Source organism: Lasioglossum baleicum, chromosome 9 (genome assembly GCF_051020765.1).
Source record: "Lasioglossum baleicum chromosome 9, iyLasBale1, whole genome shotgun sequence".
NCBI lineage: Eukaryota > Metazoa > Arthropoda > Insecta > Hymenoptera > Halictidae > Lasioglossum > Lasioglossum baleicum.
Genome location: NC_134937.1, coordinates 9,391,328 through 9,408,505, shown reverse-complemented (window position 1 = coordinate 9,408,505; position 17,178 = coordinate 9,391,328). Strand labels below are relative to the sequence as shown.

At 41.1% G+C, this 17,178-nt stretch overlaps 2 protein-coding genes across 4 annotated transcripts in view; one reads left to right on the top strand and one right to left on the bottom strand.

Annotated features, from left to right (window-relative positions):
* The first annotated feature begins 93 nt into the window (after positions 1–93).
* On the top strand, positions 94–6,809 carry LOC143212028 (solute carrier family 2, facilitated glucose transporter member 8-like). Of its 2 annotated transcripts, none has more exons than XM_076430301.1 (4): positions 94–212; positions 290–546; positions 2,654–3,077; positions 4,222–6,809. In XM_076430301.1, the coding sequence occupies exons 1-4, from the start codon at positions 176–178 to the stop codon at positions 4,860–4,862; spliced, it is 1,359 nt and encodes a 452-aa protein (XP_076286416.1). In that variant the 5' UTR covers positions 94–175; the 3' UTR covers positions 4,863–6,809. The 2 variants fall into 2 exon arrangements, with proteins under 2 accessions (XP_076286416.1, XP_076286414.1); XM_076430299.1 differs by having other exon boundaries at positions 105–212; positions 286–546.
* LOC143212031 (uncharacterized) overlaps positions 5,841–17,178 on the bottom strand; it is a 53,063-nt gene continuing 41,725 nt past the window's right edge. Inside the window, exons 6-8 of one of the 2 annotated variants that reach the window (XM_076430305.1) lie at positions 16,591–16,728; positions 12,334–12,559; positions 5,841–9,492 (exon numbers count right to left, since the gene is read on the bottom strand). In XM_076430305.1, the coding sequence (XP_076286420.1) occupies positions 9,359–9,492; positions 12,334–12,559; positions 16,591–16,728 (498 nt within the window). In that variant the 3' untranslated portion in view covers positions 5,841–9,358. The remainder of the gene's footprint in view (positions 9,493–12,333; positions 12,560–16,590; positions 16,729–17,178) is intronic. The other variant, XM_076430306.1, reaches the window with a different exon arrangement.

Below are 17,178 nucleotides of genomic sequence, written 5' to 3'. Positions count from 1 at the left end.
CTGATGGCCTCGTTCTCAGAAGTTACCGCTAACAACGCGAACACCTTGTATAGCGTCGAGCTCGGACAATTAAAACCGGACTCCGTCGTCCCCGGCTGAAAACCTTTATCTGTATAATTATGCTAGAAAATGTCCGACGTCCCGTCGCGATAGACGTCACGTGGCAGTCGCGAGCATGTCGAACGCGAGGCTTTACACGGTGGCTTTCGTGGGTAAGCATAACGATTATCGAAAAAGCTGCTACCGATCCAAGGATCGTGGATCATTAACAAAAGTTGCGTGAAGACAGTGAGCCTGGCCCAGGTGACCACGGGTCTGTTTCTGGGATGGCCTTCCCCGATGATTCCGAAGTTGATGGACTCGAGCTTGAAGCTGGACGAGGACGAAGCCTCGTGGACGGTGTCCATGCTGAAGCTGGGAATGGCTGTTGGATGTATCCTCGCCATCTTTATCGTTGATTTCGTCGGCAGAAAGATCTCCATACTAGTCACGATCGTTCCGACCATTGCCAGCTGGTCCATAATCGTCTGGGACTCGACTATTGAGGTGAGCCTGCGAAAACAATTCCAGAAACTCTCCTGGAAACGCACGACTACGGTAATGCCTCGATACGTGCACACTTCGGGGCCCGAGTGCCGGTTCCTTTGCCACTTCTGTAAAATAACTAGACAGCGGATCTTTATCCAAGATAAAAGTCGTCTGGGCCGAATTGCAACAAACTGGAGCGAAATAGACAATTATTTTCTTTCTTAATGAGTTCAATCGATTGAAAATAATATAACAATCTAACAAATAAAAAATAATATAACAAAGAATTGAAATTCTTCTAATGTTTTTACTGTTTTAAATTATACCTACTTGTTTTTTTCGAAAAATGACATCGTGAAACAATAATTATCCAGAGTTAAACATTTTTTAAAATTATTTTTTACGAAACGCTTTTAGCAACATATTCGTGACTTTTTCCTGATCGAAACGACTCCAAACAAGGCACAATTTGGATCACGGTTCGGATAATCTAGGTTCCACTGTATCGTGGATTGCAAAAGTAAATATGAACCAAACTGTACCGTGTTTGGACTCGTTTCAGTCGGAAAGATGCGGCGAATATGTTAATCATATACTTTTTTTCAAGAAACCGTTGGACCACGAACTTCGCAAATATTCAATCCTATAATCAATCTACCTTATAATTAATTCTAAAACATCAACGTAATACCGCCGTTCATTTGCTTCGAGAGTGACAGTAGACATGGATATATGGTTTGTCCGAGTGGAAGTGAAATATTATTTTTCCGTTATCAATGATGCTCGACCTCCGGAGTAAATTTAGACTCGCAACGACGTAGAATTCCTTTTGTTTACAGCAATCTATATCATTAACACTGAACCTACCACGGTCAGGTGACCGGTTTTATATTTTCCAATGATCGAAATTATAAAAATCCATTTATGGAAAATAATGGAATTAATCTCAATAAGTTTAGCGTTGCCATTTTTCCAAGGCAATATTTACCAGATACTTTTAATGCTTGATATTTTTATAATTATGATTGTTTCGTCGGTGTCCTTTGGTGAGTTCCCGGTCATTTCGCACGCGTCAATGGCGCTCGACGATGAAAGCACGGATCTGTAAACGATCGGATGATACAAAGCTAACGAACGGTTTGTGTTCCGATCATTAGAAAACAAAAGTACCGTCGATAACGCGATTGTTCCGGTGTCCGCGTTTAATCGATTCAATGATACCGGCATCTGTCCACTCTTTGACGGTCCCCTCGATTACTATTATACATTCCCAGAATCATCCTGTATAAAGCTGTGACATGGAACGGCTTCAACATTGTCGGAAAAACGATGAATTTTCGTTCCTTTCGCGAGTATTTCATTCTGTTCGCAATATCGGACAAACGAGAACGTTACTCGATCCGCGAACAATGGACGCACTTGGACTGGATTAAACTGCACTCACTGGAATTGCATCTGTGACCACACCTTCGACACATTCTTGTAATTAAAACAAACCTGTGCCACCTTTCCGAGAACTTTTCCTGAATACGATAATCGGCATAACGTTACTGCCATCGACATTAGTGATTTCACCAGCTTTCAGAAGTCATTCCGTTTTTAGAAATTATAGTTTTTCCACAAGAACATCCGTTATCACGTGACTCATCGCTGAAATTTATTCCGCTTCGTGAATGCAATTCATGCATTTATGACAGAAACGAGTCGGTGTAACTTAACAGTAAAAACACCAGAAGAATTTCGAAATACTGTTACATCATTTTGTACTTGTGTACTTCAAAATTGTTAAATCAATTTTGTACAATATTCCTTTATGTCGATTTTTTTATATTACGTCGTATTTTACAGACGCAAATTTTCTCTTGAAAATGGTCCACATTTGGATCGAAACGTCGAGGACAATTTAAATTGCAAAATTGCTTAGTGAGTAACATTTGATCGAACATGTGGCGTCGAAATCGTTAAATTGTTTATTTCAATTTTGTACACTTTGTTTCTTTTTTATTCGAAGTCGCAGCGTAAAATAAATGTCTATCTCTCTCTAGTTGTAATTCAGGTAGAAAATTTTGATTTCGCATAAATATCCACTGTCTAGTTTTAATTGATTGCAGTGATTCATTTGCAGGGTCTGTACGTGGCGCGTTTCATAGGCGGCATAGGCAGCGGCCTGGTGTTCACAGCGGGTTCGATGTACGTGACCGAGATCTCTCCACCGGAAGTACGCGGAGCTATAGGAAGCTGTTTCGTGATAATGAACTACATTGGAGGTCTTCTGGGTTACATAATCGGCTCGTTCGCCAGCATCGACGAGTACGCTTACGTGGCGATCTCTTTCTCGATGATACAGTTTCTTATGCTCATCTGGTTCCACGAGACTCCCTACTATCTCCTGCGTCAGAAACGTCACGGTGCTGCTTTGGACTCTCTGATGTTTTTGCGGGGATCCGGTGGAGTCTCCGAGGAAATGGACTCCATAATGAGATCAGTCGAGAGCGAGCCCAAGAACGTCCGGCTGTTCTCGGTCATCCCCGATCTGATGTCCAAACCAGGTAGCTACAGATGTCGCTTATCGATTCGTTGAAAGAAACTGACTTAATTTCGTCATTTGGAAACCTTGCTATAGTTCTCTATCGAAAGAAGGCAGCTGCGAGTGGTCGTTTAACGTTAAACCTACCACCACGGGTCAAATGAACGGTTGCAGATTTTTTATTTCACAATTAGTGAAATTATAAAGCTTCTTTCGTGGTAAATGATTACTAGACTGCGGATTTTATGCATTTATGACAAAAATGAGCACGTACAATCTAAATTTAATAATATTTAAGTACATCAACGTATTAGTTTCAACTTAATAGAATAATTAAAAGAAGAATACAATTTTTATTTGACTCCTGTGCCCTGCAATCAATGCGAACATTTTTTATTTTGCATAAAGATCCGCAGTCTAATGGTTACACATTCGTGTTATTTACTTCTACTGCATTGGTGTAGTCTAAATATATTAATATTCAGCAGCGCAGATATTATAATACGAACCGCACAAAGTTCAAAGAAATTTAATCTTGTTATTTTTATAAGGCAATATGTCCCGACTACTGTTAAAGCTTGGTTAAAGCTGGTTAAGTGACCGGTTTCACATGTTTCATCTTTTAATTATTGAAATTGTAAAGATGCTTCCATCAGAAATGGTTCATCAAATTTCTTTATCCAATTACGTGTTATTATAAAAATGGTGAAACATCTAAATAAGTTCAGTCTTGTCGTTTTTATAAAACAATATGTATCCGACACATTTTGTAGCCGGAACGGTTAGTGTTAACACTAAACCGACCGCTGTCGGTTAACGAAATGGTTTCATATTTTTCATCTTACGATTATTGAAATTATGAAGTTGCTTACGCGGAGATTGATTCGAGAAATTTCTTTATCCAAACGCATATTGTAATAAAAACTGCGTAAGATCTAAATAAACAGAACCTTGTCATTTTTGCAAGCTGAAACATTCGAATCGCTTGTAGCGCTCGGTAGGTTCAGCGTTAAAAATCCTGGGATCACTAAATAAGTCTTCAGTCACCGTAAAAATCCTATGAAATCTGAATAAATTCAATCCCGTTGTCATCATAAAGGAATATAGCCTATTTCTAATGTTAAAGAGTCCCGGCGACCTTAATTGCACCTTTCAACTTTCAACAGGCGGCCCGAAAACGATGCTGTTAGGCGTCTGCATGATGATAGTGCAAGCCTTCTCCGGCTCCATCATCCTGAACGCCTACGCCGAGACGATCTTCAAGAACATCCACAATTACAGAGAGAAGGATAGCTACATGAGCATCGTGTTAGCGACGGTGCAGCTGATAAGCTACATCTTGTGCATCAGTCTGGTGGATCGCATCGGAAGGAGACCTCTGATGATCATTTCGATCATAGGTGTCACCATATGCAGCTTCATCCTCGGCGTCTACTTCTGTTTGGACGAGGAACACGTTAACGTTGAGAATCTACACTGGTTGGCCTTCACGTGCGTTTTGTTGTATGCTACTACAGTGTCCGTAGGTCTTAGCAGTTTGCCGTTCGTCATCATGAACGAGATCTTCCCGTTGTACGCTAAGACAGCCTGCATCAGCTTCTGTTTCTTCCTCAACTTCTTCTTCTCGTTCGTTCTGATCAAAGTGTGGAGCATCGTCGCTTTCGAACAGAATTTGTACACCGCTTTCTGGATTATCTCCGCGTTGAATATCTTCGGCGTACTCTTCTTGGTGTACTATCTGCCCGAGACTAAGAGCCTGTCGCTCCTCAGGATACAGGAGGCGCTGGTTTGTAGGATAAGGATTTGAAATATTACAGTTCTTTTTAATAAAAAAGTGCTCTGTAGCCGCACGGTTACTCTGTTATTACAATTTTTAGACAAAATTACAAACCTGTGCATCGAAATTCAAGAAATATAAAGTGGAGTGGGATAAGTCCGCCCTAATTTTTGCAAAGTTGGACTTTAAACTGATGTATTTTCAGTCTGGTGTGTAAAAACTTAACGTTCTTGGTATCAAACTCTTGCCACAGTTATTACTGATGAATAGTATTATGTAGGATTCCAATTTTGCTCGAAAATTATCATTTTGATAGGATATTGTACAAAGTGTCAACTAGGACGCACTTGCCCCGCAAATGGGGCAAGTCCGTCTCTGAGAGTTAAAAATACTTTCGAACCTTGTTTCAAGAGTGCTACGGGACAAGAAAAGAATTATTATCAAGCTACAATGCTGTTACAAAATGCTGTTTATTGCATTAATATATTGTTTAGTTTTATAGTTACCCATACGGACTTACCCCACCGTGATAGTACGGACTTGCCCCGTGTAGTAATATTTACGGGGCAAGTGCATCTTTTAGTGTTTTCCTCAATAGATTTAAAAAAATACAATAAAAACGATTTATTTATTATAAATATACATCAATATTTGTTGTACGTACCTAAAATAACAACACAGAATATATGAATAACTTGTAAACTATTGCACGTTCAGGGTAACCTCAAACTTGTACGTGTTTGTTTCGCATTGGTTGATTTAAGCGAGGAAAACACCTTTATTCTTGGGCGTCATCTATGTAGAATAGTTCATACTAACTTATACTACATTAATAAATACAAGCTAGAGAAATTTCGTTCATATTATAATAAAAATAAGCAATTAACGGACTTGCCCCGTAGGCGGACTTACCCCACTCCACCTTGGCGTAATTGTGTACACGTTCTTGGAGAATCTAGAAGGTTCGGATAGTCGGGAATGGTTCACCTGGAAGTGATCGAGGGCTCGTTTAGAAAACCACATAAATGATTTATTGAAAATCTTTGAACAGCCTTTTAAAAGTCCTCTTCGGCATCTATACAAACAGGTACTGGTAACACGATCGAATTTACAATAATATGTACACAGTCGAGGATGCGAACAGTCCGGAGACCGATTAGGTTACGAGCACAGTGGATCCGATGTCGGACGATTCGGCCGATTTCGTGTCTCTTTTCCGCACGTTCGAAAAAAAGAGACAGATGCGTCGAACGTCGGCCAAATCGGACGAAAACGAATCCACTGTGCTCGTACCCTCAGTCGTTTAATCAGTTTCCGTGCGAACATGGAACCAAAGAGTGAGTACCGATTTTCGAGAGAGAAGAAACTTGCCGCTGTTCGCTCGAAAATACTTGGTTCGTCGATTCGGAAAATGTACAATAGAAAAATAGGATTAATTACACCCGTCAGACGAACTAATTAGTTCGCTTTGGAAGAAAGTTCTCGTCCTAAAGCTACGTATTAGAAGAAGAACGGTAACATTTCTGTCGACGCGTCGCTTCCGCAGAAATGTCCTCGCGCCTCGTGGAATCCTATCGCCGACAGAAGCGAAAAGAAAATGTCTCGGTGCAAGTTGTGTACTTTCGCGCAAGAACGGTGAGATCGTGGAACGTCACATAGGGGCAAGTGCAAACATTCATTTCGGGGCCATTTTGTTCTTCTCGAGCGTAGACGCTCAGCTGTATTCGTCGACAGAAACAACCTGTCTACCAGAATTGGGCATTAATCGATTAAAATTTAATCATGATTGATTGATTAATGTATACGATTAAAAAAAGAAATCGTCGGAAAATCGGCGATTGATTCAATCGATTGATGAAGTTAATCGTCAATCGTTGATTGAATGAAGAAATCGTCTAAAAATCGTCGATTGATTTAATCGTTAATCGCTGATTAAAAAAAGGAATCGTCGAAAAAAACAACATAAAAGCACGTAAACAGAATTTGTATTATGGACCAAATGATAATACACACCTAAACTCAGTTTACATTTTTTTCAGTATTCATATAGTTCTGATTACGTATTTCATTTCGAAATTTCAGCAGTTAATCATTAATCAATTATCCGATTGACGATTAATAATCGTTAATCGCAATTAACGATTAATAAGTATTTAATCGTTAATCGCAATTTTAACGATTAATAAGTATTTAATCGTTAATCGCAATTTTAACGACTGAACGAGGAGATTAATTGTTAACCACAATTAACGACTAAACGAGGAGATTAATTGTTAATTGCGATTAACGATTGAAGTAGAAATTTAGTCGTGTCAATCGTTGATTAAATTGCCCAACTCTGCTGTCTACCTTGAAATCTTGAGCGATATTAAAATGCTCCGCGGCGAGGGTCGCCTTGAAATAGACGGATTGCTTCTGCGGTGGTTCGCCTAAGTTTCTTCTACCCGACGCGGCGGTAAACAACAATCGTGCTGCTCGGTCCCCGAGCGACGCGAGTTCGAAAATATGTCTCCCAACTTGCCGCGTAAATATTTCTGTAGTCGACATCTTGAATACGGCGGGCCGATAGACTATTCGACACATTTTCGCAAATCTCCAGCGACTGCGAGTTATTAAAAGCCCGATCAAACACGAGCAAAAATTGCAGAGATTTTATCAGAAAAATGAGAACAGCACGAGATCGTACTGTATTTTATGAAACTTCCGGTTCTATGAATTTTAATAAACCCTCGGCTAATACAAGGTATTGAAAGCTTGATAAAATACAAAGCAGAAATTGCGAAACGTTGAACGAAGAAAATAAATCGAGAATTTTGACGATTACTTCGACGGCGCATTTGGAGTTTCTTTCACCAAAAAGCTTTTGTAAATTATCAACGACATATTTCGTCAAAGCGAGTCTCATCCAGTTGCCAATTAAATCGATCGGCAAAGGGTTTATTAGTTTCGAAAACTAATGAAACGTGGTTTGCGTCGCTCGTGTATCCGAGCCGGTTTCAACTAGGATTAAAAAGTTGCCGAGTGGTCCTTTGATCGGTAATTCCTCGAATTACGCGTCCATTTTGGGAGGATCGGTGCTCATTAGTCGACGACGGAGACGTCACCGATCCCTCAATATTGGATCGACCGACGAGCAAACGCTTTTCATTCGTCGGATTCGATTTGTTCCTGTTCCGTGTGCGACGAACCTGTCTCGCGTTAATCGGGAAACTTCGTGTCTTTATTTGTCCGGCCCGGGCGCATCGATCCCGAGCAACTTTTCCGATTGTTCCCTCAAACACGACACAAACGCGCCACCGGACCGGTATCTCGATGGCATTGGGTCGAGTTACAAGCTCTCGCGGATTTTTCTTTTCAGATAGACGCCGGACGTCCTGTCACAGTCTCTCGCAATTTTTTCCCATTTGTCGGACACTGTTTCACGGCTCATCAACCTGAAAACGTTCGTTTCCTACGTGTTCCCACGATTTTCTATTCGTGGAATGCTTTGTAATGGTAATTTATTTAATACTAATTATTCGAGGTACGCAGAACAAGTAATTAAATGAAAATTCTAAGGACGCTGCGAGTATCAAAACTTCATTAACGTGAGAGCGTTTGTTCTGCTGGAATGTTTAATAAAAGTAATTCGTACTCGCACGACGCAAGAGGGAATTCCATTTTGTGGTGCAAAAAGTTTCCTCAAATATCCTTTTTACGTGCGAACAAAAATTTTATCTAAAAAGAAGGCTGACAGTGGCGAAGCGATAACAAACGAATAATATCCACAGGAATTTTAACGTTTCGTAGCGCGGAATGTTTTACACGAAACTATGCAAAAAGTACTAGATAAAGTGACATCGACGCTGTTGCTTTTAAACGGTGTCCGACATAAATAAGTACGAAAACAATCTATCTCGTTCTCTCCGCGTTATTGCTACACAGACGATAGATATAAAGATGGATAAACCAACAACACAATAATCTACAAATGAATTCGCAGCAGAACTCGCCGACCCGGAAACCCTTCAGAGATTATGGAAGACTCTCGTGGATCTGAATCCATCATCCTCCTTTTCCCTAGGCAACTGCAGAGCCTTGGCAACTCCTCGAACCTGATTCCTCGACCCAATGTTTCTCCTCGGCGGTATGGAGTGTCGAATCTCGCCGCGAGATTGTGTGTCGAACTTGACCGACTGTCCGATCGGCGGATTCAATTAGCCGGAAATCCGAATGCCAGCAGACAATAGAATTACCAACGCCGTTGTTCGACAAGCCGGTTTCGATCGGTCGTGCATGTGCAACACCCTGTGAGGATTAATAATTCATTGGAGCCGGATGGTGCAATCGGCCGTGGGTCGAGTGGTTTTGCCTCTGGCTTCGGGATGACTCTATCATCGACGTCAGCGTTGGGACTACAGTCGCCAGATTGAAAGGGCCCACAGACGATGCAACTCATTAAGTTGCTTCAACCGTCTGAAAGACAATTGCAAAGTTTGTGGTGCGGCTGTACAACTTGTAGAACGCCGCGCCGCTCATCCATCGATTCAGGTGTGGTGGATCAGAATGTTTTTCTGAGACTGGTCAATCGGTATCGAATCCTGGACCCGCATCGGCGACGACGGGATCAGATTGATCGTCTCCGAGTCCTTCTTCGGTATCAGGATCGTCGCCGAGCTCTCTGAAACAGTAAAAGAACGAATACTGTATAGAAAAATCGTGCGATCATTATCAATCCCTTCTTTAACTGTAAACCATAGTTGGACAGTACTTAAGTACTAAAGTATCTAAATCCGGATCCGACTAAAAGATACGTGACTAATATTCGTGATCTCTTAAGGTTCGGATCCAAAAGTATCTTGTATCTGACGTTTAATTAGATACTTTTGTATCCGAAGCAGAAGGATCCGGATCCTTCAAGATCCTTTTGACCAGCTCGAGGCGCACACTGTCGAGGTCCTTCCCATTGGAAAAATTCAAGACGATAAATCAGATCCGGTTTATGAATGCGCAAAGAGAGCTTCTAGGGAAAAGTATAATTAATCGCCGCGTTTGATTAAGTTTATCGCGGGCGACCCAATTACTCCACTTTATCCGGTTATTCGGAGCACGTGCTGCATCAATCAATTCATTTCAGCACATTTATACGTTCCGGTGATGATATAAGAACGCGGCGAGCAGGTGGAACGGGAGTCCAGAAATGAAATGTAGGATTCCGTAACAGGATTTCGAGATCAAACGACCGGTTTACGATTCGATCCGCGCGAATCTCGAGAAACATGCTCGGCGTGGATGATCAGCGTTGTTCTCCTTTGTTCGTTGGAAGACTGCCAACGGATAACAATAATCGAATCGAATCGACCCGGTGCAACCCCCGCAGCTAGCCGAACTGCTTCTCGCCTCCGGTTCGATCGATCTGAGGTCAGCGGAACAGTACGAAATCAATCGGCGATGTAATTATCGGATCGGTTCCCGATGATGTAGTTTACTGGAAATTTCGCGGCGCACACGCCATCCTGTTAGCCGAGTTCATTAACGTTGTACTACCGAGACCGGGATACTGTTGAAAACTTCCTACCAATACTAAATTACAGGCGACGTTCTGCCAACCGAGAATCCGATTTAACTCCGCGGAATATCTCCGTGCACGGAATTCACCACCAAGACGAACGCGGAGATGGAGTTGTTCAACTACGAATACGACCTGCAATTTTTTCAAAGAAATCCCCGGGGATTTCGAACCGGAAATGTATCTCCTGCGTGGGGAGCTTTGGCGTGCTCGAGGTTGCGAATCGGGTAGGAATTTTTGATGGATTGCCGGCGCAACTACCAATTTTGTCTGAGAAATCTTCGAAGATAGAGGAATGTATTCTCTGCTGAGAATTCCAATGTGGAAAATGTAAGTGAAGTGTTTGTTGCATTGTGAATGCAATTTTTATTTCTTTTTTAAAGAAATCCCCGATGACATTGAATACGAAAAGGATTTTCTTTTTTGGGAGTTTCTATACACAAATTGTTGATGGACTGCGAATGCAATTCTGAATTTTCTCTAATAGCAACCATTTTTGATGGACTGCGAATGCAAGTGCCAATTTTGTCTGAGAAATCTCCGAAGGAAAGTATTTCCTGCTGAGAATTCCAATGTGGAAAATATAAGTGAAGTCCCGTTGCATTGTGAATGCAATTTTTATCTTTTTTTTAGGAAATCCCTGAAGACATTGAATACGAAAAGGATTTTCTTTTTTGGGAGCTTCTATACGCGAATTGTTGATGGATTGCGAACGCAATTGTGAATTCTTTCTAATGCCAACTATTTTTAATGGATTGCGAGTGCAACCGCAAATTTTGTCTGAGAAATCTCCGAGGGAAAGTATTTCCTGCTGAGAATTCCAATGTGGAAAATATAAGTGAAGTCCCCTTGCATTGTGAATGCAATTTTTATCTTTTTTTTAAGAAATCCCTGAAGACATTGAAGACGAAAAGGATTTTCTGCTTCGAGATCTTCCATAGGCGAATTGTTGATGGATTGCGAATGCAATTCTGAATTTTCTCTAAAGGCAACCATCTTGACGGACTGCGAGTGCAACTGCCAATTTTTTCCGTGAAATCGAAGACATCGAACTGGAAAAATATTTTCTTTCATTAATTTGAATTTATTATTATAGACATTAATTTGTGTTCATTAATTTCATTATCATTTGTCTCTAGATTGGGATACCGTGCGCGGACATAAATCCCCGAGGATACAGCGTGGGGTACGGTTAGAGGCCTAATTTGTTAGTGCTTAGTCCTAATTGGTCCTTGGTACAGAACTTGAGTCCTCGGGAGTTAATTTCGCAGTATATCTCACGCGTTAACTGTTACGTGCCTGTATCGTGGGTCAGCTTGTACAAAATACGATTTATAATATTATATTCAACGTAACTTATTTCTCTTGTTGATCAAAAGAAGATTCTTCTGTTGCCAATATTGAATGGTAAACATTGGGTTGGAACGAAAGTTCGTAGCGTTTTTAAATGAAAATTGAAAGCTAGAATTCAGATATTTATTCATAGATTTGTCCAATAACATATTTTCCATTTTGTTCTATTACTTTCTGCCATTTTCGAGGTAACTTCTCGTGCTATTGAATAGACATATGAATAAATACCTTAATTTTATCTTCGATTCTTAATTCGAAAACGCTACGACTTTCTTTCCAACCCAATATAAACAGACAATAAAATTCTTGTTCACGACTAGCAGTGGCGGATCCGGTCAAGTGGAGGCCCCAAACGGTAAAAATTTTGGAGCTTTCAAACTCAAGTTAGAAATAGAAGTCGCAAGAAAACTCTCATAAACTTATCAACAAAAGAAAATGTAAAAAAAAAATGAATGCTGCGAAATTCGAGGCCCTGTTACCGTTAAACCCGCCACTGACTACTAGAGAATTATTAAGGACAAAGATTCTCCCCAGATTCTGATGCCGAAGAATCGATTTTAGCTGAACGTACGTGAGCTATATATTTTTCTGTTTGCTAACCTGATTTCACTTTCTGCTCCTCCAAAGCCGTGTCCGGGAATTGGACGTGCTTCCTAGCAGGCCTCCCCGACACTGGACTTTTCTCCAGAGTGTTCTGTCCCGCCGTGGGACTCTGTGTCGGTGTTGCGGTCGTTTTGGTTTCGTTGTTGGTTGCCGTTCGTCGGGAGCTCAAGCAAGACGTGGCGGTGGTTGTTAGCGGCTGCGACACGTACCTCACTGGCGGAACCTTCAAAGGACACTTCATAAGACTCATTTGATAATTAACGCGTTCACCGCCGCTCATTTCTTTCTTCTGCCGACACATTAGTCCGTCCCATCGTTCCCGACTTAAAAGCTTACGCGCGGTCGACGTTACTCGATCACTCCGAGCAATTACAGCAAATTTCCACCTTTGATAAAGGCTCAAAACGGAACCGAAAGAAGTCAGGAAAGAAGTAAGATTTTTTGCAAAATTGCTATATTAGTAATTGATCGAAACGGTAGCTTCCTTCTTTTAATTGTCTTATTAAGCTGAAATGAATAAACTGACGTCCTTAAATCTTCGTAATTCGCCCACTGCGTTAAACTGCGCATGTCCATTTTTGTCATAAATGCATAAAATCCGCAGTCTAGTGATCAGTTTTGCTCCTAACTGTACAATAAAAGAATTGGCAATTTTAGGTAATTTCCAAATGGCCCGGGCCACCGCGATGTTTCGAACAATCCAGGAAGCTTCGAATGCAGCGAGTGTTCTCCTTACAGTGTTCACACCAGCTGCCAGCGAGAGTGAAAAGAAAAAAGAAGGGGTTAAGAACGAGGTGAAAGGCTTATTATAGTTCGATCAATTAAATTATTTCTAAACAATCGATGCTAAGTCGATAGCTATTTTTGTTGGTGTTTCGTCGGGGCACGTTACTTAACGTTTAAGAAATGAGCGGATGGATCCCATGGAAATCACCGACACGGTTTTCACCGATAACATTTCATTAATTTTTATTAATTAATTAATTAATTAATGTGGATTGAATGGAAATCAGTGGAAAAACGAAATATGAAACCGAATGTTCTTGAATTAATTAATTAATGAAATGTTGTCGGTGAAAACCGTGTCGGAGAAATCTGTGTCGATGACTTCCATGGGACCCTGAGCGAACTGGGTTCATCGTGAATTTTGAGCGTAGATCGACGAATCCACAGAATCGCGTATTGTCGGATTAAATCAGTTCTGTCAGTGATGTTCGTGTCTGTCGAGCCGGGTGACGCCTATTTGAGGGATCTTCGACAGAACGTCGCGATGTCAGCCGACGCTTCAAGGGAGCCAATAGCGCGTGGTCGATATCCATGCATTGGCGTGCAAGTTCGACGTAGCAGCCTACACAATTTGCATTAATCAACGTATAGAGGCGGGATCGAATTTCCTCTGCGCCAGCTGAGAGCATTGCTACGCGTTGAGTAGACATTCGAGGCATTCAGATGATCAAAATCCGACTCTAACCAGCAGGAAATCAAACTGCGGCGAGAAAGCAGCTCTGGGAAAAACATTTGTCATGGAGGTTTGTTAAATTCCGCTGCTAACAGTCTTCGAAAAAGTCAGTATAGTGGCAATAAAATACCTCGGACATTTTTTCAAATTCAAACTGTGTTAATGTGTTAAACAGCGAGAAAGAAGCTCTGGGAAAAACATTTGTCATGGAGTTTTGTTAAATTCCGCTGCTAACAGTCTTCGAAAAAGTCAATATAGTGGCACTAAAATACCTCGGACATTTTTTCAAATTCAAACTGTGTTAATGTGTTAAACAGCGAGAAAGAAGCTCTGGGAAAAACATTTGTCATGGAGGTTTGTTAAATTCCGCTGCTAACAGTCTTCGAAAAAGTCAGTATAGTGGCAATAAAATACCTCGGACATTTTTTCAAATTCAAACTGTGTTAATGTGTTAAACAGCGAGAAAGAAGCTCTGGGAAAAACATTTGTCATGGAGTTTTGTTAAATTCCGCTGCTAACAGTCTTCGAAAAAGTCAATATAGTGGCACTAAAATACCTCGGACATTTTTTCAAATTCAAACTGTGTTAATGTGTTAAACAGCGAGAAAGAAGCTCTGGGAAAAACATTTGTCATGGAGTTTTGTTAAATTCTGCTGCTAACAGTCTTCGATAAAGTCAGTATAGCGGCAATAAAATCGCTCAGACATTTTTTCAAATTCAAACTGTTTTATGTGTTAAACAGCCTCGTAAAGAACAAGATCAAGAGAACAAATTTTACCAGCGTTGCAGGTGCTTCTAAAAATTAGCATGATTGCGTACAACATTTTGTAACGAGCGACAAGTTGTTTCAACGATCTTATTCACAGTCTCATTGGAAAGAAAATGATGGATTTTCATAGTAGAAAGTACATGATCGTAAATCGAGCCTAAAACAGCAAATTTCATCAACGTTGCAAGTGCTTCTAAAAATCAGCATGGTTGCTTACAATTTTTATAACGAGCAACAAGTTGTGTCAACAAAAAAGAGACTAGAAGAAGTGCATCTAAAATTGAGCACAGCAACGTTCGAAATCATGAATCAACGAAGATATTCAAACGATCCGTTCCAGACCCGAGTATACATACGCCACGAGACACCGTGGAACGTGTATCGTCTAATTTCGCGGTCACAGCGTCGATAAAATCGCACGCAGTACCATAGTTCATAAGAAAATGGTCGTGTCGTAAATTTCGAAGATAAGGATTCAGTAGGTAGCGTTCCAATTACAATATCAAACACCCGCGATCTCTCGATTCTAGCGTCTCACTGCCATTACTCATCGACAAATTACCGAGCTCTCTAGATCTAGATGTCGGGAAAATAGTTCCCTGTCAGAGTGTCAATAAGTAATAGTCAACTCAACTAACAAGATGGATTAAGATCGATCGTCGAAGCGCATTAGAGGAGAAAAGCGTATTAACGGGATAATAGAGGATCGATTAGACGACGATTCCGAAGAACATCAATTGAGATCACACGAACGAGTTGCAGTCGACTGCCGGAAGCCCCATTTCGATAACGATCTACAGCGACGTGGCACGGAGATCTTTTTCAGCCTGGAACTACGGCGGTCTAGTCAAAAAGACGGGATTTTCTTTTGATGCGACGCGGAACGCGATGCAATTGGGTTTCGATCGAGGACGTGTTCGAACACGGTCGTCTGTAGCTTCTTTTCTAGAGTAACGGAAGGACACGCGATGTGGCCCTGGAATACACTCGTGTCACCGTTGCCCAATAATAGCAATTGCTCGACTAAAAATGTCGACCCGCGTCATGTGCCCCTCCGTCTGCCCTTTCGACGAATTCTTTGCGCGTCCCCGTATTGTTACATGCAGATCCTTGAGACGTCGGGCGTGCTTCGGAAAGAAAATATTTTGACAATCGTCCAATAAAATTCTCTCTTACAGACGTAGCAATGTGACATTTATTTGTTCTGTGATCGCTGGCCTGCGGATTTTAATCATTTATAATTAAAATGAACATACAGAAATTTATTACATTTGCTTCTACAGGCTGTCCCAAAAATATTGTACTTCCTTGAAAGCGGAGATTCCTGCGCTCAATTGAATTTTTACTCACTGTTTTACCGATATTTTACCGATATTTGTGACTAAATCGGTAAAACAGTGACTAAAAATTGAGAAACACTAGCGCTCCTAGCTGAAAATGCCATGGAACTGATACTTGTGCCGAAACCCTCCGTTTAGGGGGGTGTACTTCGTAAATATCAAACTGTGTGTTTAAACACGCATAGTTTAACATAATAAAGGTTGCATTGACATTGTATGTGTCCCTGAATGTGCGGAAGTATACATCTTTTATATAAATGAAATTTACGCCTCGAAAACGCGCAAAAGTAGGCTATTCTTGGAGTCTTCCGCAATTGGTGGGTCTTTTGTCTAGCGATTGTGACTACGTAGGGGCCCCAAATGTGCGTTAGCGAGACGCGAGTTGTTATTTACGGAACCCTTGCAACCTCGTGTACGTATACAGTGTCTAGCGGTGTGTGAGGGCACCACCACACTCTCGCTCGACCAAGGTCAGCGAAGGATCCACACCCTTAAAATACCGAAATTACTTTCTTGCCAACCCAATAAAAATATTGTCTTTCCGAAACACTTTTCCCGATCATTTAATAGTTCAATGAAGAAATCTCGCGTCAAGAATCACAATGATCATAGAACGGATCTTCGCAGTAGATTACCGCCAGATAAGAAAATGAAACAGTGTGAACAATATAATTAGTACACTTAACTTTTCGTCCCTTATCCCGTTCCTGTTTCCGCTGAGACAGTCTCAGAATACTGACCCTGTATTCGTAGTCGTCCGCGGCGGTCCCCCGACCAGCCATATATTCTTGATACTGGGAGATGACGCACAACAGCGAATATGTCTGAAGTAGAGGACAGATGGAACATAACCCGTAATTCGCCAACCAGCTCTGATAATCGTCTGATAACGTGACAGAATCGTTTCTGCCATGTGTTGGACGCAATGCGATCCGAAACGCTCGCCCGCACAATCGCGATTGAAACGCGACTGTTAATTGCGGACTACTTCCCGCGATCGTTTATCGTTCACTTTAATTACCACGATTTAATTGCACCCGTAGGTCTGTAATAATTGGGGATTACTACATTTTAATAGCGTAATCAGATCTCATTTTGCCCAACGGCGATATCCGTTTATTATAATTTCTGTCGTTGAAATTGCGAATTTAATCATTGCGACAAACCGATGGCAGAGTGTAATTCGCATTGAGAATTAAAGTACACGCAGACTGCGGATGTTTATACGATTTTTCAATCTTTGGAAATAGCGTTTGTGGATCCAGAATGAATAA